General features: G+C 41.5%; 2 protein-coding genes across 3 annotated transcripts; both read left to right on the top strand.

Moving 5' to 3' along the window:
• Positions 1–10,408: 10,408 nt before the first annotated feature.
• On the top strand, positions 10,409–13,094 carry marcksl1b (MARCKS-like 1b). Its single transcript, XM_083925106.1, has 2 exons — positions 10,409–10,681; positions 11,658–13,094. Exons 1-2 carry the CDS (start codon positions 10,595–10,597, stop codon positions 12,228–12,230), a joined length of 660 nt encoding a protein of 219 aa, XP_083781232.1. The 5' UTR covers positions 10,409–10,594; the 3' UTR covers positions 12,231–13,094.
• Positions 13,095–16,659: 3,565 nt separating this feature from the next.
• Positions 16,660–23,947, top strand: LOC310956128 (putative histone deacetylase 1-B). Of its 2 annotated transcripts, XM_083926265.1 has the most exons (12): positions 16,660–16,787; positions 17,586–17,698; positions 18,681–18,798; positions 18,888–18,962; positions 19,152–19,290; positions 20,209–20,350; positions 20,441–20,533; positions 20,692–20,800; positions 20,894–21,274; positions 21,419–21,574; positions 21,650–21,695; positions 23,226–23,947. In XM_083926265.1, the coding sequence occupies exons 1-12, from the start codon at positions 16,739–16,741 to the stop codon at positions 23,251–23,253; spliced, it is 1,449 nt and encodes a 482-aa protein (XP_083782391.1). In that variant the 5' UTR covers positions 16,660–16,738; the 3' UTR covers positions 23,254–23,947. The 2 variants fall into 2 exon arrangements, with proteins under 2 accessions (XP_083782391.1, XP_083782390.1); XM_083926264.1 differs by having other exon boundaries at positions 20,209–20,533.
• The last annotated feature ends 111 nt before the right edge of the window (positions 23,948–24,058 follow it).

Genomic DNA, 24,058 nt, shown 5'->3' with positions numbered 1-24,058 from the left:
TGATGGGACATGATGCCTTCACATGCTCCACACTGATAGGAGGTCCGAAGAGAGAAGGAGAACGACATAAAGAGCGCAGCAAACTGTGCAGTGCATTTGATTTTAGCGTGGGAATGTCACCACAGACACTCATATTGTATTTATGGCAAAACAGCAAATACAAGTGCTTTCATCAATGTGTCACATGCTCAATCACCATTATTCAAACTCGCTCTATGATAGATAGTAACTTAGTCTATAACCTAGATGAATATCTTAAGGACTGCAAATTTAAGTGCTGTATCTCCTTTATATTCCTACCTCACTCTCCCGTCCCTTGATGTTACCTTGCTACCATGCATTCACGAGATAAACACAAAAAAGAGGAACTGAGCCTCTCAAATTTTCTCTCTTTGCTTTTCTTTCCCATTCCCCTACTTTCCTCTGACATTGTCTCTCTCTCTCTCTCAGAATGGATGGAGGAAAGTGAAGGAGAGAGGAGGAGGCAGAAGAGGGAAAAGGAGGGGGTGGATGTGTTGTTCAGTTCTGCTGAATGTGCTCACATGTATGAAAGAAGAAGCATTTATTTTAGGACCCTCGCGTGGGTGTACACAGATTTGAAACACACACACACACACACACACACACACACACACACACACACACACACACACACACACACACACACACACACACACACACACACACACACAAACACACACACACACACACACACACTTACACACTGAAAGTGAGAGCTCACAAGCCCAGAGACAGGCCTGACCTACCTTTATATCAATCTTGTTTTGAGAGCTACTGGAAGGATGCTTTTCCTCTCTAGCTCAAAGACTTTCCCATATAGCTGAATCCTCCAAATGCACTGCACATTACCCAACACACACTCTCTCAATGAAACACAGAGAAATCAGGGGAAAAAAATACATCAAGCAAAAGAGGAGAGAGGGGGAGAGGAAAAAGACGAAAAGGAAAAAGAAAAAGCGAGCGGTTCGGCTCTCAGCAACACATCGCACAATAAGTGTCCACGTTGTTGTGTCAGATTGTGTCAGCATTGCCACAACGTTCTTATCCTGTAGAAACTGTTGTCATGGTAATAAGGTCACTGGCATGCTCATATGTCAAAAGGGATTTATACTGGGCTGACACCATTTCCAGTGCTGCATGTGCCAGGCGTGTGTGTGTGTGTGTGTTTGTGTATGCTCGTGTGTATACAGTATGTTAGACAAAGACACACTCGAAGGCTGAGTCGGGTAACTTCTTCACTGGTGAGCAACAGCAAGCTGAAATTCCACATTTAGGAGAAACTATGCTTCAGTTCCTGAAAATGTAGGCCTATTACAAATCAAGGCGTATAGTAGAAGTCTGTGTACATTTTAACATCGCTTTACAACATATTCTCTCTACTACAGTATTTACACTGTGACACATATGCATAAACACCTTCTCTTGGGAAATCCCCACAGGGATCTCCCCTCTCTGACCGTAAACTCAACAATCGATGGAGAAAGAAGAAGTGGGCTGAAAGTGAAAGTAAAATGTTGTGAGCACTCTTGGCAGGGTGATCCATTGGTCTAAATGGGTCAACAGTAGTATTTGATTTCTAAACGGAAAGTCCCTGACATCTGAAACTGTTTATTGGACTTTTTTATTGGACAGTTTCTCTGTCAAAATTTAAGCTTCTCAATCCCAGAAAATTGAGGAAAAGAAACCAGTGTAACAGTAAAGTCAAACTGCTTCTATGTTACTCCAGACAACATGTTAATGTGACCTACTTAGCTGGTATTTAATAAGACTGGTGTACACCTCCCCATTTCCTTGTACCATTGTTCTTTGCACCCTGACTCTGACCCCTGTGACCCCAGGCCACCCGGGCTCAAAGCTAGTGTCATGATTATTTTTTTCCTGTTCCTATTTGTCCAGCGTGGACATCTGTTGGCTCAAACGCTAAGCCATATGCTATTTATTGTCCCTTCACAAGGTCTGGGAATTACTGCTTATACGATTGAGCGAGCACTTGACTGAAACTATAGGCTGGTTTTGATTAAAATTGGGGATTTTAATCCAGGGCAGGGACTCTATGCTTTTAAGAAAATGACTTAATTGTCTACACATTAAATTGCTTGTTTGTTTATGATGTCATCGTCCAGAAATAGCATTAATTAGAAATAGCAACTTTCAGCACATTCTCTTCGGTGATCAGCTCAGTTTCTGCTGATTTAATACCCATAATCCTTTGTCCCCTTCGGCCTCTCAATCTCTTTCCTTTAGTGTCTTCACCCAGCCTTCTCTACCCCTCCAGCAGGACTTGTGATGCTCATCCATAGGGTGATGAAGCGCAGTACAATGGAGCCTTTGGGAGACATGGCTCACCCACAGCCCGACATCCAGGAATACATACACAAAGCTTCACTGACAGCAGCCAGACAGAAAGACAGTGAGGGGGTGGAGTTTGGGATCATACATAACTTAAAAGAAGAAGCTGACATGAAAATAATAACTGCCACGGGATCAAAGCTGCAGGGCTGGTAACATTGACCCAGAGATGAAGTAAGCATGTATGAAGAGCCCCAGGCAATGACCTCCAGCCATGTGATCAAAGAGGGGTGGAAGACTGGGTCAGAGGGCAGGGACAACACGGGGTATCCCATCAGGCTGAGCAGTATAGCAAGGTGTCACGTGACAGCACGCAATGGAGGAAGTTAAAGAGTATGGTTGGCTCAATTAGACTTCCGATGAGTTAACACGATCTTACTAGTCCTTTTCCGGCTGTTTGAGGTGGTTGGTGGTGAATGACTGGTTCAGGCCGAGAGACTAATTTGATATCTGCTTTTTAAAGCTTTAATGGAGTTCATGTCAAGTCATTATGAAGATTCATTTGAACCTTTGAATTTGAAGAGTACGATTTTCCCTTAATTTAAGCCTGGATGGTCCAATTGTAAATCATTCTTTGTTATGTGAAAGTCTTATTATGGAAAAGTATGTGGTTTTCTCATATGGATATGTATAATTTCAGAGGTTGCCCTTTCCTGCATGTAGCACACAACAGAAGATCCTCCGTGTCAGACTCATTCTCACTTACTGGAAAGACTCCCTTTGGTTTAGGCGAGGAGTGAGGCTGGGTAGATCGTGCAGGAGGCAGGACATGATGCGGGCTACACTGCGGTCAGTAGACCGTAGAGTCTCTTTCCGTTCCCTGAATTCATCTGACGATTTTGGCATCAGCAGTAACCAGAAGTTCCTGATTCTCGTCATCTCTCCAGATAGAGATTTTCTTCGGCCTCTGCATGTAAATTACCTTTCTTCTTCACACTAGGATGCTTGTTTTTTTGCGCAAGCTGCATGATAGAAACATCATCATGCACACTCACTCACTCACTGTGAATTCTTTAAACAATGACCTGCTCCATTAACACATGGGCTCAATCAGAGTTTGTTCTAGGGTGCTGGGTAACATCTGATTTCGGACAGTTGGGTTCTCACATACAGCTCATCTGTGTAATATCTAGATAATTTCAGGTTCACAGTGTGTGAAAGGGGCTTATATGATCTGTTTCATATTGTTGGGTGTTGACATATGACATCATACTTTCAGTTTCCTCACGTTCTTATTTACCATGACATCACTGTCTGATTGGAAAGCACCTTACGTCCCCCGGCACACCTTGACTGCACTGAAACACAGACGTGAGAGTTAGGTGATTTACTCAGGGGAAAGTTAAATATAACTTATTGTTTACCAAACAAGACAGCAGGCAACTGAGAAATGCATCCATGATTCATGCAATGATCTTCAAAAAACTATTCTCCTCATGCTTGATTGTTCCTTTCACTCACCTACTTTTACATCAACCTTGTATCCAGGGACAGAATATGTTGGCTTGCTGATATTATCTCCATGATCCATCTTATCCCAATCTAATATGATAAATAATCATGTCAGCATATATTTAGTTCAGAGTTTATGAACATTACATTGGTGTTTGTAGAAGCTGCCAACATGAATTGACCAGATTCCACACAGGTAGAAATTTAATACTAAATTTAAATGGACTGGACCACACACACTTGTTCTTACAAAGATATTAGTTGTAACTAAATATGTTTAATCAAGTAAGTACCCCACATTTTAAAATTCAATTAATGTTAGACTGAATGAGCAAATAGTGGCAGTTATGTATTAATTATGTTACCATATCAGTTATTTCCTGCTCATTCTTATTCTTAAGCACACGTATTTCTCTGTGTATGAATGTATGAATGAAAAAACATGTGTTTTAAACATAGACTGTATAAAAATGGACATTAGCTTCTCCATTGAGGCCCGTTCTCTAAACATGATCCGATCATACTCGCCTACGGGAGTCGCCATCTTGTCAGACTTTGACTCCACCTCATTTCCTCTTACCAATAAAAGGGCATGTATGTGACGTTGGGGGGAGGGAGACACTTCCATTTTGCTGACGTATACCCCCGAGGAGAAGTGAGGGTGAGCGGCTAGCTGTCACTCAAGAGCCTGTGCCCCTAATTATTCAGAAACTTTAACCTCCAATAAAATAAAAACTAGCCTGGTACAAATGAATCCTCCCAATGTTTGTACCAGGCCTTAAATAGGTTTAATGATGCTGTGAAATGCAAATCTTTTTTTATATAGCTCAACAACACATCCAAACATCTCTCAACATGAAAACAACCGAGTATAGAAAAGAAAGAAAACACAAGGAACCTAACTCCTAACACCATATAGGGAGACAACCCTGAAACCGACCCTAATACAACAGTAACATCCTGGTAATATCCGATATGCTGAATACTTGAATTTACACATTGATAAAGTCTTTACTTGCTAAGGAATAGAGTACTGCAGGACTCAGTCCTAAAACCCAGAAGTGAGTAGGCATTTTTGCACCTCCGGTCTCCTCAATAGACTTTTTGATTAGGTTTTTAGTTAGATGCCTTAAATAAGGTCTGTGGTTAATATAGGCTTTAAAGATTGAAACTTTCTGTTCTACAAGATAAATTACCTGTACACCAGTCAATATCCCACTTTTGAAGCTTGTATGTGTCATAAAAAAGGCGGTTGCTAAAAAGTGGCTAAATGAGACTAAACATAATCATGTTGTACAAGCAAAATCAGTTGAAGTTGGAAGTGGCTGGTGGTGTAGTTAGTTCATAGCCTAACGTTAGCGGTGTGCTTCTTGTGATTGCATTTTGCGCATTTGCACAACAATTCAAAACCAAATGTAAAAATCCTATTGTTTTTTTGTCCAGGGAACTCAGGGTTCAAACCAATTTATTAAACCACTGGTTTGAAACCAGCTAATAGCTGGAACTTAAGAAGAAACCCAGTCCTTCCATCCTTAAATATGACTCTTCCCAGTTTCTTTCATGCATCCTCGCTGGTCTCTTTGCTGGTCTCTGGTCATTTTTTTTACATTTTGCCTTCATCCTCCCACTCCCAGAATCTATCCCTCATGGATATTTGTATATGTGGTGGGGGGGGGGGGGGGGGGGTTATAACTGTCATTTGACGGTCTCTTATCTAATCCCCCGGCCACACCTGATGCTATCACTCAGCTATCAGCACCTCATTCTGTTGCCAGTCACATCCAAACAATGATGTGACTGCATCTGCAGTACCTCTGGCTGTCTTCTTTCTCCCTGATCCTCCCTTTCTTTTTCTTTCCATCTAAGGCCTCCGCTCTGTCATACAGATCACAGACCCTCCCTCCTCTCTGCATTCTAACCCCCAGCCCAGCTATATGAACTCTGTCACAGCTGATGCCCTCCTTGCTTTGTATGTGAGTGTGCGGGTGCATAATGTGTGCCTATGTGTGAAGGGTCGCTTCTCTGTGCCTTTCACCCCCTGACGCTCACTGGTCCCTTGACAATGCTTCCCTTATATGCACATAACACACTGTGTGTGTTTGCACATGTGCAAACAGACACACATTACACAGAGCAAAGTGTCAAGTGCGGTGATGAGGAGATGAAGATGATAAGCCCGCGCCACGTCACTGCCCTCAGCACCATCGTCATTATTGTCACACAGCGACTGGGTTTACATGGAAGAAGAAGAAAGGAGCACTTGATATAGTTCCATCTGCAAAAGTCCATGATGGCGTCTCTCTCGCTGCCTCTCCCCCCAGGGTTGAGTTACCTCAAGCAGACTGAAGAAGCCCATTCACAGGAGAAGATGGCTTGAGGAGACGGGAGGGCCTGCGTGCCAGGCATTCCACAGTACACAGTGGACACATTATTATGACATGTTCAAGGCCGGAGAGATAGATACAGCGTGATATGTGTGTGAGAAAAGGTTGTCCGCGAGCGCAGGAAGGAAAATAGAAAAGGCTTTATTGATGTTTAATCACATTCAGATGCATATAAAAATACAGCAATATAACCATTTACAAGTCCCCATAATTGTGTTTACCTAAGTGATGTGCTGCTACTTATTTAAATTGTGATAGAGGTTAAAGACCACAGTAATGTTAATAACACCAGAAGAATTTTACACTCTAACTCTGTTCAGCCTCCACACCAGACATAAGCACAATATCAACACAATGTGAATAAGGTACACACTCTGGCCAATATGTGGACACTCCTGTTTTTGTAGTTTTAGCTGTAGGCCCCTTAGTTCCAAATGAGGGAAATAATAATGCTATAGCATAAATTGCTGTTTTAGACAATGGTATGCTTTCAGCTTTTTGGCAACAGTTTGAGACAAGCCAGCTGTCTCCCCAGTCTTCCAGTATTTATGCTAAGCTAAGGTAACCCAACACATTCTCACTTCCATCTTGTCTCAAACAGCAGTTTAAATCATTTGAATCCTGTTCTGTGTCATGGCAGTGTGGGCAGTATGTGTTTGGCATCTCTTAGACGATCGTTCCACCAAGAGACAACCGAAATCCTTCCACACTGCCTTGACACAAACCTGTTGTAGGTATGCCTTTAAATATGTCACATATGTACCTAATTTGTACGGGACAGTAGTTAAAAAAGGTAAACGACTTTTCGTTACATACAGGAAACAGTGTTCTGGGTCAAAGTTCTATGTTTGTATGACCCATTCATCCACCCGGACCTCCTCTCTATGCAGACTTTGGCACTTTTTGTTACCATCCTCCCTACACAGACTTTGTCGCTCTCTATACGTCGTCTCACAGCACTGGGTCGAGCAGCTGAAAGCCCGGTGTTTCTGAAACAGACGCTAAAGGGTCATGGACAAGTTGGGAGTGAGAATGGGTTAATAAAAGAGATATTGATAAGAATAAGGTGATTTACTTTATATACTACTCATTTAATAATTTACCACACTGAGTAAATGTTTTTATGGACTGTTAAAAACTTATATACAAAACTCTGTTAACTGCTGAAATGTGGGTTATGTTTGCAATAAGTTACATGTGACACAGACAGCTGGTGGATTTAGCATGAAGACGGGCTGCTGACACGCATTCCAAGGTTCCCGAGTCTTGCGAAATCAATTAGGCTGATTGGTCGCAGCAAAGATCGTTTGTGACATTGGACACTGAAGTCCTTTCCTCCCATAACTGAGATTTGTAGCTTTAATAGCTGTTGCGAAGAATGCGTGCAGGAGAAAACGATCAGGTGGAATGTGCATGATCATGACATCGACATATTGTCGCTCCGGGTATGTTGTTGACAAGCGGAAGTGAACAACAACTCTAGTCATGGAGCCATGAGGAGACAGCGTGACATGCTGTTAGTCCCGACGCTGATGCTGTTCTCCAGTCAGATCGGCATATCGCCATAGCCACAACGAGAGCACATCGACCAATAGATTAAAACCTTATTCACCATTGTAGAACAAAGGCAGGTCCATTTTACAAATTAGCTGCTCCTACTGGGGGAGAAGGACAGAGAAGTATTGAGATCTTTTACTTAAGTAAAAGTTTTTACAAAACATTCTGTAATACCCTTATTCCTATAGGATGGTCTCCTTTTCCATCGCCAGTAGGAGAGTATACCTTTCTGCTTATGTAAGTTTTATGTTCACTTTCACAAACACGCCAGAAAACAGGGTTAGTAAACTGTAGAAAGCAGCACGGAGGCCAGTGGAAAATGTTACGTCTTTTTTCTATCTGTTACTTATAAGTCTCTTTTTCAAAGTCGGTGCTGATTAATTCGGAGAGATGTTTGAGCGATGTTTGGGCGGAGAGATGGATGGATGTGGCTGAGATGACAAAGAGTTGCAGAAGTTAAGCATCACAGCATGGCGCCGGAAAAGGAATGAAAATTAGCCCGTCCACCCGGGTGTCATGTTTCCATTACTGAAGATCAGGGCTGGAGCGGATAAATCACTGTGACCTGCAGAGTCATCTGTCCCGGGAACTAATGTTGATTGTAACCTCTCCCACTAAATACTAAATCCAGATTTTAGTGGTTGATAGTGGGCTTTTTGTCCAGTGGAAAAGGGCTCTACAAGTAAAAGCTGCTTTCAAAATCTTACTTAGGTAAAAGTATTTTGTTTTGGCATCAAAGTATACCAAAAGTGCTGAAAGCACATAAAAAGGCAGATTTCAAAAATAATATAGGTGCCTATTTTATAATGTATAAGGAGCTTATTTAAATGACTTTATGCACTTACTTCCAAGAGGCCGTAACCACAATCTCATGACCATCATGATTCACCTAATTTGAATCATCGCCGTCCTAAGTGGCGAGCTAAGGCTAATGAACATTGGTCACATGTTGAGTTGTATGTGTAGGTGTTCTGTTTCTGGAGAAATATTTGTATTGGTAGGCCATACAAGATCAACATTTGTGGATTTTCAACATTTCCTAAGGACAGATGAAACACATACATGTACTGGGTGCTTATGTCATTTACCACATGTCTTCTCATGTCACAACAGGACCCAGAATCAAAAATATGCTTGTGAAAACACCTGTTCCATAAGATTTGACTGAAACTCTGACAAAGTGCTGAATCAGATCGTAAGTTAAGATCTGTGAGCATCTTTAGTAATAAAGAGAACAAAAGATTCCCACTCAGAAATGTCCTTGCTTGCTTAAGAAATAAAAGAAATCAAAAGTGAAACTGTTGCTGAGTGCATTGCTTCATGCCATGAACTGAGAGGAAACTAGAACTGAAACCATACGCTAATTAAACAATTAGTCGATGAAAAGACAATTCGTCTGAAAAGATTTTCGATAACTCATTTATTATTGAGGTCTTTTCTAGACCCAGAAAAAAACAGTCGCAAGAAAGTTTTCTGACCTTCTAAGTCGTAGTGATAGTAATATGTTTATGTTGCATATTATATCATATTGTTAATGTTGAATATGTTTTGGTTTGGGACTGTTGGTTGGACAAACAAGCCATTGAGGTCTGAAAACATTTAACAGGACTTTTCCACTATGTTCTGACATTTTATGGACAAAATGAATTGGTTAACCGAGACAATAATCTACATATCATCACTTAATAAAAAAAGAACTGCTATAGTTGCAGCCCTAGTGGAAACTACTGCCATTGCTATTTATCACGAGGTATCAGACAAACTGGATGATGTGTAAGTGAATTGCTAGTGAATAGAGTTACCAGAGTCAATAGAGACTGTTTCAAAACTCATTCAGTCATTCCTATAAAAGGTTTCTTCTATTTACACCCACGTCTATACTGTAGTACTCAGACTGTAGTGGGGCAGCCAATGTCCTTGTCCTCACACGTACACACACACTTCATATGCTACAATAATTAGACATTAAGTAGTCCTCATTCTTGCATTATTACCAGCAAGACGCCCTCCGTTTGATATTTTCTATCTAGTATCTTTGAATACTAAACCATATAAGAATATAAGAAGAAGTATACAGACACAGACAGAGTAAGACACACTGATAAAAGGAGAGATAATAATTAAATGGGGAAAATATAATTTGTCTTGATAATAATAATAATAATAGTAATACACTTTATTTGCATAGTACCTTTCATACATGAAATACAACACAAAAACTTTACAATAAAAGACAGTCACTGAATGCCTAAACAGGGATGGAATCATCATTATTGGACAATAAAACACACTTTACAAATATTAAGATCAGTGCCCATTTTTGAAGTATGTATATACATCAATAAATACTGTAGCAGCATTTATCAGAAAATCTAAAATCAGTGTTATATTCAACTTTAAAGCCTTTTTAATACACTGTATTTAAATGAACTACATTCATTTCGATGCTGGGGGTCCTCCTGTGGGCGGGGACAGGGAGTCAGGGGTGATTGGCCAGAGCGGGCGAGACTTGCCCTGATACTGTAAGATGATTGGTCAGACCTCAGCAGGTCCCGCCCACGGGTGGTGCCTTGAACCTGCTGTATGTTGAAGCGTTGCGTTCAACCAGTGTTGGGTTTAGAGGGTCTCTCTCCAGCGGGGTGACAAGTCCGACCACAGGAGCAACCGAGAGGAAGTAGCTGCCGTTAGAAGAAAAAAAAAAATAACAGCACTTTTCATCGTTTCACCACTGGATACGTAACTCGCCTTGGGGTTGGATTAACTTAAAAACCACTCTTTTTTAGTTTTTCTTTTTAATTTGCTTCAGAAGACACAGACACTCACCGAAGACAATGGGATCCCAGGCATCCAAGGGAGATGTGGCCGCGGAGGCTAACGCTGCCGCCGCCGACGGTGCAGCTGTCAAAACCAACGGACAGGTAGTTACACTCGCCGTTACTCTGTGTTTTTTCAATGGCGGAGATTAGTGAACATTGATAAAAGTTGAATTCATCACACGGAAACATTAGTTTGACACATTTATTCGACGTTGAATTGATGAAACTTGAATGTGAGGACATTTTTGGGCAAGTCAGGTGGGGCTTTCAGCATCACCGTCTCCTCCTGCCCAAAAAAACAGAACAACAACAAAAAAAACTAGCTAGCGTGTTTTTATTTGTTCCCGGCTGACAAGTTAAGTTGAAGTGTATGGAGTGTGTGTTTATTGAGACGGAGGTCTTAACCCAAAATGCGCACAGCGTGTCTGATAGTGCCAGGCGTTAAAGGGGGAGGGGGGCAGCTCGAGCGCACGTAGGCACCACTCCTCCCTGTTTAAAACACGAGCTGTCGTCTGGACACACCATTTCTGCAAAGTGGATCTTTCCAAAATGTCATATCAGTGCGATGAGCCACATTTAGTCATATTTGTGATACTTTAGAACATTATTGGATCATGATTAATGTCAAATCAATGTTCATTTCACTTATCAAGTGACACAAAATAGACTTTTCTTTCATATTAATTCCACGAATTGCGCAATTTATATTACAGGATGGTTATTTTGGTTAAAACAAAATGAATGAAAAATCTGAAATTGTAAGTGATTTAATTCTTCCATCGATGAGCTCCAGTCTTTGTTGAGACGATGTCTGTCTGGTACCTTAGGCGGTCTGTGAGGCGCTACCGCCGCCTATCGCCTGATTAGGGTACTGCAAGGCGTCGCCTCTGAGCCGGGTACACGGTGGTTAATTGATGAGCACGACGATGCTCCGACAAGAAACGAGAAATGCACATCTAAATTCGCTCCCCTTTGTTTTTCTTGCATGTGCAGAGAGGCTGTTTTTACATAAACATGATTTTCTGTGTCAGTTTCAGAAACAGATTACTTATTTTGTGTCAACCTTTTTTTTCTCCAGGAGAATGGACATGTGAAAACCAACGGTGATGTCTCTACAAAGCCTGATGGGGATGCTGCTGCCACCAATGGCTCAGCTGAGGCAGCCAAGGAGCCTGAAGCCGGCGCAGGGGGAGACGCCATTGAGCCGGCGCCTGCTGCAGATGGAGACGCAGCCAAACCTGAAGGCGAGGCTGCAGCTAAGGAGACCCCCAAGAAGAAAAAGAAGAAGTTCTCCCTGAAGAAGTCCTTCAACTTCAAACTGAATCTGAAGAAGAGCAAGAAAAGCGAGGCTGTCAAAGAGGAAGCTGCCGACGCTGCCACCACGGATGCCGCCGCCGCCGCCGCCGCACCCTCTGAGGAGAAGCCTGCTGAGAATGGAGCTGCTGCTCCCGCAGAGGAGGAGAAGAAGGAGGAGGTGAAGGAGGAGGCTGCCGCTGAGGCTGTGGCCGAGGCCCCAAAGGCAGAGGAGGGGCCAGCTAAAGAGGAGACTCCCAAGGAAGAGGCCAAGGAGGCAGCTGCCCCGGCCCCTGAGGCCACAAAACCAACAGAGGAGAGCAGCTCGACCCCCGCTCCCTCTGAAAAGAAGGAGTGATTGTACCTTGAGCTCATAATGAACTGGGTGAACTGTTTTTAAAGAGAGAGAGAGAGAGAGAGAGAGAGAAAGAATTTAAGAGTATATATATATATTTATATATATATGTGTATATGTATACATATGTATATGGATATATGTATATGTAAATATATACACATGTATGTGAGAGACTCCTTCGACGTGCCACTTTTCGTCATGATAACAAGACGACAGACTAGATTCACTAGATCACTTCCCTGGTTTCTGCTCGACATCTGGACACGAACTGAGTTTTAGGCTGTGGGTTGGTCGCTACGTGGAAACTGGATTTTAATGGCTAGAATGCGAGCTAATGACACCATGAAGTATAGACGGATGAAGCATGGATGGAGAGAGCGTCTTTTCCCTAAAAATCGGCAGATTAAGATGCCTCCTTGCGGAAGGAATGAAGCTAGATACTAGGACACCACCACCACTTGAAATGACTGTTGATAAAAAAAAAAATGAAATCAGAAAATTAAGAGACTCGCCAACTTTTTACATTCCTATATTTTAATCCAAATTTGAAGTATTTTGTGGTGTATTATAGAGAACCATCTTAAAGATTCAGAGAAGCTATTACTTGTTTGTTTAAAGAAAAAAAAATAGACAACTTTGATTTTTACCTTACTATGAAAAAAAGAACACTTAAGCTTGCTATGTTCACTGTTGCGGTTTGATATGAAGCAGAGTTGTTTATCTGTCGTATGTGAGCCTGAATCTGCTTTGTCTCTGTAAATACATTGGATTGATTTCTGTTCTTTATTTTGCTAATGTTGACAGATGTTACTGGTTTTATTGTAAAGTTGATAATGGTAAATAAATGTTGGTTACCTGCCCGTTTATGTGTCTTTATGGTTATTTACATTATGCATTACATTTGTTATAAAGTACTTGAATGAGAGGGCTCAAAGCCTGTATTCATATTAAAAGGATTTTATAGAAATGCCAACAAACATCCATTTGCAGACACCTAGTCGCAGCAAGTAAGTATTAGGGATACACCATTTTTACACCAAATTAATTGAGACACCGTGTGAGGACTGATGCTTCACTGACTCTAACATTTACATTGCTTTGGTGTCTGATAAGACAAATGAAAGAATAAAAAAAAAAAAAATCAGAACAGCTACACAATGTCCTCTAATCCCAATTTAAAGCGAGACTATGGGACTTTTTGAAAAAGAAAATAACACATTCTTCCTTTTACAGATTAAAGGTTAAATTCATAAACAAATAAAATGCATAAAATCTCGGTTTTGCTTCTGCAGTCTGGTGTGACCAGTAGCTTTGTGGTGGCTAATATTAGCAAAATGAAGTTAGATTCGCCTGTGTAACTGCATTACTGAGACACTACACTACATTTTACAATTTAGCATTACCTTGTTACTGTCACCTGGGGCTACAGCAGCTGTCATTGAGCACCGTGTTCAAGCGTTCTGCTCTTTATATGCCAGTCATTTTCACGACATCAGTTTCTGGTAGATGTGAAATTAGCTCAATAATTCAACTCCAGGTGGTTAAAGCACATGATTAACCCGCATATGACAGTGGGGGGTAATAAGGTTTATAAGTGCTACCCATCAAATCTGAATAGGCCCAACTTAAAGTATAAAACTTTATGGACACCTAGTATTATTAATGTAATTATTAGACATTATTGCAGAGGTTTTTAAAGTAAGAAGCAGACCTCCCCGGGGAGACTCCAAACAGTTCCAGGGGACACTCAGTAAATGGAAAAGAAAAAAAATATTAGATTAGTTATCAAAAGAAGATGTCATAGAATAGCCTAACCGTGTGTGATTTGGTTAAAGAGATACAGGCGTTGGGGAATTTTACTATTTTTCCCACTTTCCCAGACGAAGAAACTAATGCATGCCTTTGTTTATGTATTTGTGCATTCTGAAGTTATGTCAAACAGCAATATTAGGTCATCTTGGCTCAATTGTTGAGAGCATATGGGTTCAAATAACATAATCATGATCTCATGGGCGTCCAGGAATTGAGCAAATCCAAGCATGTAAACTACAGTATGGTGAGGGGGTGCCTTCAGCCGAGTTTTATATGGGAGAAAACCCCGGCTTTATTGGAGTGTCACTCACTTGCTCAGCTTCAAATAAACATGCCAAGTCCAGTCCATTTTATTTATACAGCCCAATATCACACATCACAAAAGTGCCTCAAGGGTTTTTACGACCCTCTGTCCTTTCCATGAAGACACATAAATCGTTTAGCAGCAAACACAATGATCCTCCACTAATGACGGAAGCAAAAGCCCGGTATTTTAATGGATATGAAATTAGGTGTCACGTTATTCCATGTGGCGCTACCTCGACACTTAACACGGGTCGTTCTGCGATGCTCTGAAACGAGAAACACTCCCACGTTTGGAGCTGATTGGTTTGGATATAATTGAACACACCAACACTGCCATGTAAGCTCCAATGACCCCTGGCTCTCCATTAGTCTTATGGCCCTGAGATCAGCACCATTACCTCTGCTCACTCCCTCTCTCGCTCCTCCTTCTTCACATCTACAGTATTCCTTCCATTCGATGGAGATTGAACATAGCTTACTGAACACAGCAGTCATGCTCCGGGTGAACTGACCTAGTTCACATGGTGATATGATGAGTGGAGATCTGAGCTACATATAGACGCGGCCTTCAAAAAATGATGAATTATTGAAACAAAACTGTAGCTTTATATCGATACAGCCTCTTGAAGCAGACAATTTCTCAAAATCAAACAGGGGATTTATTTTAAAGTGTCTTTAAATGCCCAGCAACATCATCACAACTCATATCTAAATTGTGTAAATCTTCCACACACAGTGCACACTGGCAGCAGGTACATCAAGCTGTAAATTATTTACTCCACAAGGAGTTCATCGTGTCAGCGTTTTGTTTATCCTCTATGTCGCTGTTCTGTTTGCTTTGCGTACTATACATTAGATTCTATGAGTGATCAGCTCGGGGGTGCTGCTTTTTTCATTCAGTAATGTGACTGGGTCTGCAGAGCTCTGGGAGTTACAGTAAACATTGGTGAGCTTACACTGTCCCCTGGTGGCCTTTGTGTGGAAAGTCACAAAGCTGATGACCTATTGTCTGGTTTTTCAATCTGTTCCAGCACTAAGCCTGCATCAATATGCACAATCAGTCTCATTGTACATTACAAAACAAGACAGGACAGTGAGTACTTTTAGAAAAATATACATTTTGTGCATTTTTAATTTTATGTTCATTGCTGTGTTTTAAAATGTACTGACATTGGGGAGAACATGCATTTGTACATGTCCCTGTCTGACATTATCTGCATCAGGACCTTTTAGATACGTCTGCTTGCAAATGTCGTTTTATTCCACATAAGGGTGCCTTCTTCACATCGGGCCAGGGACAACCTGTTTTCTCAATCCCAGTTTTTTTTTTCTTGATCAATTAGAGCTGCCCCTGTCAAATAAACTCATGAAATGAAATAAACGTAGATAAATAAAACAAATAAAATGTGGGATTTTAAGATTTTAAAGGTGCACGTGGCTTGTTCTTGTTATACGTAAGTTCTGATGGAGGAAACGGGTATATTGGCAATTACAGACGGCAAGATCCAAGCTTAGATCATGTGTACTTACTGCAAATTGAACTAGATCACTAAACCATCAATAAATGGAGAAGAAACCCATCTCACCATATTAACCTTTTAACGCTGACATAAAGGTTTACGTTGTATTTAGCTAAGGCGTGGCAAGCAGTATCGAACTGAGGCTGACTACTAATTTTATGCAATTAATAATAGGCTAAATTCAAACTAAAAGTTACAAAATAATTGTAAAATGGAAAATCAATCCATGCTGTTACTGGCTGAAGGGTGGGATTTCGGGATGGATCTGCAGGAAGCACAATCTGCTGAAGTGGGGTCTTTTTATTTTGAATAACTTTGCATTTATACCCATGCCCTTGGACCAGGTGTCCTCAACTAATCCAGTAAAGGGCCGCTGTGGCTGCAGGTTTTCATTCCAACCAAGCAATGAAAACCTGCAGCCACAGCGGCCCTTTACTGGATCAGCTTGAGACACCTGCCTTAGACAGTCTATCCCTAGCCCTACTGGAGCACAATCAAAGGGGCATGGCAGTGAACTTCAGTGACCTCCCTGCAGAGGGGGAAAGGCAGAAGAAGCTGCTAGTGCATGTCAACACACTGTTAGTCCCATTAACTGACTATCAATGTGTGGCCATTACTAATGAACTCGCCTCTCCATCCCCGAATTAAAGACGAGACAATTGTGCTGTGTGTTCTGTGCCAGTCTAGACACTGTCTGGATGCAGCTACCTGTAACCTCGGCGCTCCTTGGTTTGTAATACCGGCGCCTCCCAGCCGGGCGGCGGAGCGTCGGTGATTGGTCGATAGAAGCTCAACGCTAGTTCCCTGGTGGCTGGTGCACGAGAGGAGCCGGTGGGCACGAAACAGAAACAGTGGGGTAATTGGTGTAAAATGGCGCTGTCTCAAGGAACAAAGAAAAAAGTTTGCTATTACTATGACGGTAAATATCCAACTCGTGTGCCTCAGTTTATCCGTTTTTCGCGTATTTTCACACAAGCGAGCAACACGACCATGCTAGCTAGCCGGTGCAGCGAGCCGACGTTAGCTAGCTCCATTTGCTAACCAGCCTGGTTGAGCTACATGCTATGCTCAGCTAGCTGCACCCGCACCCGGTGTTTTATCCGGTGTGCACCTCAGTTTCAAGTTATACAATAGTCAGAACGATGTCTTAAATGTGTCACACCGTTTACTGTAATGCGGTGTGTGCATGTGCGGTTACTTGGTCATTGTGGGGACAGAGGAGCCATGACTCTATCCGGGGCTAATCACATGAATGTCGCCCCAAATTGCCATCAACTTCCGAGAAGTGGGGACCGGTGCGCCGTTTGTCATCATTTCCCTTTTCTGTTTTGCATAAGCACTCTTCTGAAAATGCTACATACCATACTGTATGTAATAGTAGGGCGTTAAAGTGGAAGGGTTTATCTGCTAAATGTGTGTATTAAATGTGGTTATTGTCAGGCTTTCTTATGTCATTTTTCATTTGTGTCGTATGTACAATAAGTAAAAGTTCAAGACTGCTGGCAGACATGTAGGGAAAGAAGCAAATGAATAATTCAAAGTGCAGTCCAGCAAACTGACCGTATCTTACTTTAATTTTTCAGATTTTAATACCAGGCCATGTTAGTGTCCAGAGTCTAATGTGCAGTTGAAGTTGCGACAAAAACTGCTTGGTTAGTCGAGTCGAGAACTGGGTTGTAACTTAAACTAACATCTGTAAAATGTTGTTTTTTCCAAGGTGATGTGGGGAACTACTACTACGGCCAGGGCCATCCCATGAAACCCCACAGGATCCGCATGACACACAACCTCCTTCTCAACTATGGGCTGTACAGGAAAATGGAGATCTATGTGAGTTCATACAAACCCCCAACGCTTAAGAGAATACTACATCGTAATCTTTAACGTGAGAGTCTCATGGACAGGCGGGAGTGAGGGGAATTTTACTGCATTTAAAAATTGGGATTAGGGCTGTAATGGCACACGCACTCATCATGAACCATTCAGTACAGGCTGTCACGGTCTGTAAGTCACATATTTTAGTTTGATACGGCCCAGAGGTCTCAAAAGTGTGGCTGGACGATTATTCATTATAATCATTTGTCATTTTTCATGATTCTAAATTAAGATGTTTAAATTGACAATAACAAGCACATTAACTTAAACTTCTTAGATATAAGTTTATGTATGAAATATTTGAGGGAATATCATGTGAACATTGCAGTTTTGGCTTTATAACTTAAATTTTAAGGCAATAGACAAAGGAAGATGTATATCATTAAAACAGTATGAAAATGTCTAGTGTATATATATTTTATATATATTTTTGTATATCGTTTCTAACTCAATGTCGAAAAACCAGCTGCCGAGCTGCATTATGGCAATATTTTCGTCATTTGAATGACGTTATTTCATATAGACTATTTATAGAATTACAAGAAAACACACTATATTGTGATAAATACCTTTATAGAAATATGAAATTACAGGGACAAAATTTTTTGGCCATATCGACCGCCCTACTAACAAGTACAGTCTTGATAGTAATGCCTGTGTAAAACAAACAATTCAAAAGTGTGATTTCTACCGAAAAACATTGGCGGTGTGGTAGCTAACTGAGAAAATGTGTTTTAATGGGTAGTTTCAGACTGTGATGCATGTATCTTTCATGTTTGGATGGCTATCCTAGAGCATTAGTTTGCTTTTGAATGTTTGGATTTCCTTGAGCACAGGCAAGTGAACAGAGCCATGTCACAATCAGAAACTCTATGACTACTGACAAACGGCAAAGTGTCAGCCATCACCATTCCTCATCATCTTTGTCTGTTTCCAGAGACCACACAAAGCCAGCGGCGAAGAGATGACAAAATACCACAGCGATGACTACATTAAGTTCCTGAGGTCCATCCGACCGGACAACATGTCTGAATATAGCAAACAGATGCAGAGATGTGAGTGTCTGCTTTCCTTCAAATGGGCACTCACTTTTCCTAAAGGTTCACATATGTTAAATCTTTTCGTCTCGTTGTTTTTCTCACAGTCAATGTCGGAGAGGACTGTCCAGTGTTTGATGGTCTGTTTGAGTTTTGCCAGCTGTCAACGGGTGGATCCGTCGGTACGTTATTCCCACCACTCTTCCCATAATCCCCCTGGTGTAACACCCTCCATTGACAAAAGGGACATTTATGACTGTACAGGAATGAACATGAAGTTAAGCTCTCAATTAAGTTTAGTGACTCATGGCCTAAATTGTGGTTTTGAATTGCATCTTGAATTTGAAATATTTATTTTTTGGTTGTCCAAGCCGGGGCATTGAAGTTAAACAAGCAGCAGACAGATATCGCCATCAACTGGGCCGGCGGACTCCACCACGCCAAAAAGTCTGAGGCCTCGGGTTTCTGCTACGTCAACGACATCGTCCTGGCCATCCTCGAGCTGCTCAAGTAAGCTGCCGCCTTCAGCCATCCTGTCTTTCTATCCATCTGTCAGACTTTAGTTCTTTTGGGCCCCCAAAGAAAACTGGCAAGGACATTTCCGATTTTCGTTTAGCTGGATAATATCTACACCTGCCATGGAGCTTTATTTGTGATGCACTTAATCAAACAAGTCTTCTTTCTGTGTCAAACACTAGATATCTGCCTTTGTCATTTTCTTAGTGTTTGTTCCTTTTAGAGATGAGAATAGAGCTGTTTTCTCAGAATCAGGTCTGCACATGTCCAAAATTGCCCTTTCATACATGTAGCACACAACAGATGACTGAACGTGTCAGACTTGTTCTCACTTACTGGAAATACTGCGTTTGGTTTAGGCGAGCTGTGAATCTCGTTATCTCTCCAGTTAAGACATTTGTTTTGCCGTTTTCAAGTACATAAACCTTCTTCCTCACCCTCAGATGTTGTTTTCTTCCGGTTTCACAACGTCATCAACAACACCACTCGCTACTGTGAATACTCTACATAATGAGCAGCTCTATTCACACATGGGCTCACTCTTAGATTAAATGGTGTTTGTACTGAGGAGCTGGCAGGGTCAAATTAGTTTAATGATGGCTCCATCTGACATTTGTGTCTCACATACCTCGTTGTAATGTCTAGATAAGTTCAGGGTTGCAGTGCATGGGTGTTTGCTGCAATGTTGGTGAATGCACTTCGGACCATTTTTGGAGGTTCTTTGGATACCTAAACAAAATGAGATATTTCCCATGTCAAAGCGTGGTTGTCTTGTGGACGTGCTCACCAGGTCAAAATATCCAGCCATATCATCTTTTGGAGGCTGCACGTTTTCTATGCTCATGTATTTGGTGTCCGTGTCATCTGAGTTCCTCTTAGGATGTTCTTTACTGAATTCTTTCTCCTCTCTAGGTACCACCAGAGGGTTTTATACATAGACATTGACATCCACCATGGGGATGGAGTGGAGGAGGCCTTCTACACCACAGACAGGGTCATGACTGTCTCTTTCCACAAGTACGGGGAGTACTTCCCTGGCACTGGTGACCTGAGGGTTAGTCTGTTTGTTCTAATTTCCCTTCTAAGATCACCGGCTTATCTTGTGCATATCTGGGCAGTAATTCAATATCTCCTATGTGTGCAGGACATCGGTGCTGGAAAGGGCAAGTACTATGCAGTAAACTACCCGCTTAGAGACGGTATTGATGATGAGTCCTATGAAGCCATCTTCAAACCTGTAAGTCTGCTTTTATTTTGGCACTATGTACACAGTGAGATTGAAACCATACACTAAACTTGGGTAATTTAGGGGAAAGTATTAAAAATGTAAAAATGACTAAAATATTCTTCAACCACTTTAATGTATCTGTGTGTGCGTGTGTGTGTGTGTGTTAGATCATGGCTAAAGTCATGGAGATGTACCAGCCAAGTGCCGTTGTACTCCAGTGTGGAGCAGATTCTCTTTCTGGAGACAGACTGGGCTGCTTCAACCTCACCATCAAAGGTATAAACACAATCCACTCTCCCAAGACAATACTCTGAAGTGCTTTTGTGCCTTGGAGGATTTAAGTGTGTGTGTGTGTGTGTGTTCGTCCAGGCCATGCCAAATGTGTCGAGTACATCAAAAGTTTCAACCTGCCCCTGCTGATGCTGGGTGGGGGAGGCTACACCATTCGCAACGTGGCCCGTTGCTGGACGTACGAAACGGCCGTCGCCTTGGACTGCTCCATCCCCAACGAGCTGCCCTACAATGACTACTTTGAGTACTTTGGGCCCGACTTCAAGCTGCACATCAGCCCGTCCAATATGACCAACCAGAACACCAACGAATACCTGGAGAAGATCAAGCAGCGTCTGTTTGAAAACCTCCGTATGTTGCCTCATGCCCCTGGTGTCCAGATGCAGGCGATCCCAGAGGACGCTCCCCACCCAGACAGCGCCGACGAGGAGGAGGAGGACCCCGACAAACGTGTCTCCAGTAAGAGATTTCTACAGGCAAACACTTAGATGGGATCACAGGAAATGGTCATGTAATATTGAGTTGGACACTGTACATTGTGGTCAAGTTCTAGTCTGTGTATGAAAGCATGCCTTCGTCAACGGCGTGTGTTCTGTCTTTCAGTCCGGGCCCACGACAAGAGGATAGCCTGCGAGGAGGAGTTTTCTGACTCTGAGGATGAGGCGGAGGGCCAGGGAGGAGGCCGAAGGAACGCAGCCAACCACAAGAAGGTGAAACGAGTGAAGAAGGAGGAAGAGAAGGAAGGAGAGGAAAAGAAAGGTAAGACTTATTCACATCTTGTCTTTGTAAATGAGTAAATATTGTGATAATCACTCTTGTTTTTCCGCCTCTTAGAAGTGAAAGAGGAGGAGAAAGAGGAAGAAAAGATGGACACATCAGGGTGAGAGGGTTGCACGTTAATAATCTGATTCAGTAGTTTTAGAATAGAATAATGTTTCAAACCTGGTAGTCCAACTTTGCTATGCCTTTTTCCCTCAACATACTAAACCTTTTTTTACAACATACTGTACTGGCTTTTTTTCAACATACTTTGACTTCTTTTCTAAAAAAGGAACCTTCCTTTGTTTTTTGTGGGAATGTACATCTTTTGGATCGTTTTTACGGATACAAATTGTAGATACGGAATATAACATGGAAACTTAAAAAGAAACATATTTTCTTTTGGCAAACATTAAATATGCTTTGTGTATTTTGGGTGGGATCATGGTATCAGTGGCCTAAAAAAAAACCATATGTTGACTCCAGACCTCCTTTCCTGGCCTCTTTTCCTTAGTGTGGTGGGGGTAAAACTCCAATAATAGACCATATTATTATGATTAATAAATGAAGGAGAGCGGTAAGATGAGGTGCGTTTCCACTATGGTCCTATAACCGGAATGAGGCAGGTCTATCTCGCCGAAACGCCCCGTTTTATTTGTAATGGAAACACGGCGGGTGAACGGCCATTTGAGAGGGCTTGCCCTGAAACTTTCAAAGCGTCCACATTTTACCCTAATGGACACCTATGGTTACTACTGAAGGACATACAGCTATGTTCAAAATAATAGCAGTGTGATTTAAAAAAAAAAAGTGATTAAAGCTCAATATCCTTATAATAGCTTTTATTTCCATACATGCAAATGCATTGGGAACACTGCACATTCTATTCCAAATCAAATGTGAAGAAAAATGTGTCAAATTAGCTGTAAATTTACAGAAAGTGAAGAAAAGGGAAGATTAGGCTGTTAAAAATAAAAAAACTGCAGTGTCTACAAACACAAACATTTACTGTATAAACTTTAAAAATGCTTGCAGATTTAGCTTTCCTGTGAATAACTGAATTGAAATTGACTGACACAGATGCAGAGAGTATGCATCTTGGTTCCAGGCTGCCAAGATTAACGTTACGGAGTGGCCAGCCCAATCCCTGGAGGTTATTAATCCAATAGAAAAATTGTGGTGATTCAAAATGCTGTTTCTGAGGCAAAAACCAAGAAATGCAGAGGTATTGTAGTCCAATTGTCCTGGGCTGGAATACTTTTTTCAGGAAAGCGAAATCTTCAAGCATATTTCCGTTTATAAAGTTAATGTTTGAGATGGTAAATCAATTGCAAACAATGCTATTTTAAATTTTTTTTGAACAGCCTAATATTCCCTTTTCACATTTGATAAGTGTTTCTTCATGTTTTGATTTGGAATGTGCAGTGTTCCCAATGCATTTACATGTATGGAAATGAAAGCTATCACAGAGATTTTGAGTTTTGAGGCTATTATTTTGAACACAACTGTAAATGATATTTGTATAGAAGTCAAAACACACTTTGGGAAAATCCTGTAAAACCCTCATGGTCCCAAAGCTGTTGAGAAGACATCGAGGCTGACATTTGTCTGGTATTTTGTTGCTTAATGCAGTTCACCGTTTGTGTTTCAGACCAAAAGAAGAGGTGAAGACAACTTGAAGTCTTGCAGGGGGAGAAATGGTTGCTTGTACTGTTCACCACTGATTCCTGTATTCTCCTGCTGTGGCGATGGGACCCTTTTTCTATTCCTGTTTTTATTATGTGTTCTTAAGGGCAAACCTGGTTTACACTGCATTATTTACACTTGTTTCCAACCTCGGTGAAGCACCGGGCTTGAGCAACGTAGTATACATCTCTGACTGAAAATGGGCCCCTTTTTGTCCTGTGCTTTGTCTAAACCTCAACGGGAGCTCCGCATAGTCTAAAACAAATGCCACAAATCCTTTTCCAGCTGTTGTGTGAACCAGGTCGGCTTTAATGTGAAGAAAGGCAATTACTGTTCTTATCAGGGTGTTCCAGATTTGAACAATTGTGGGACTCGCATGAAAATACCTGCTGAGACGTAGAGGTTTTGAAGTGTAGTGCTCACATGCAAAAATGCATTTCTGTTAAGTTTTTAAACATGTATTTATGATACTGTTAGAATAACCAGCATTTGGCAAACTGTTGTTTGGCTTGCTGTATTCATTTCTCAGTGAATGCATGTTTAGCATGTACATATCGCTCCATTTGCCCACACAGGCCCTAATCTCTGCTCATTAACTTATTTGACATCATGAAGTCATCTTCCTATGCATAGCTGCTCATTGTTTGTACGTTGAAAGTATGAATGGAAGTGAGTGATTTGTTTTAGATATTTTGTACCATTATACATAAAGGTGGAGTGAGCTGTTTAAATGGCCCCTCTACATGTGGTTGTCTGGAGTGTTCCTTGTGAAATGTGCATTATCATAACTTTGTAATA

Source organism: Echiichthys vipera (assembly GCF_963691815.1).
Source record: "Echiichthys vipera genome assembly, chromosome: 13".
NCBI classification, from domain to species: domain Eukaryota; kingdom Metazoa; phylum Chordata; class Actinopteri; order Perciformes; family Trachinidae; genus Echiichthys; species Echiichthys vipera.
The sequence above is the reverse complement of the archived record's forward strand: the minus strand, read 5'-3'. Positions and strand labels throughout refer to the sequence as shown.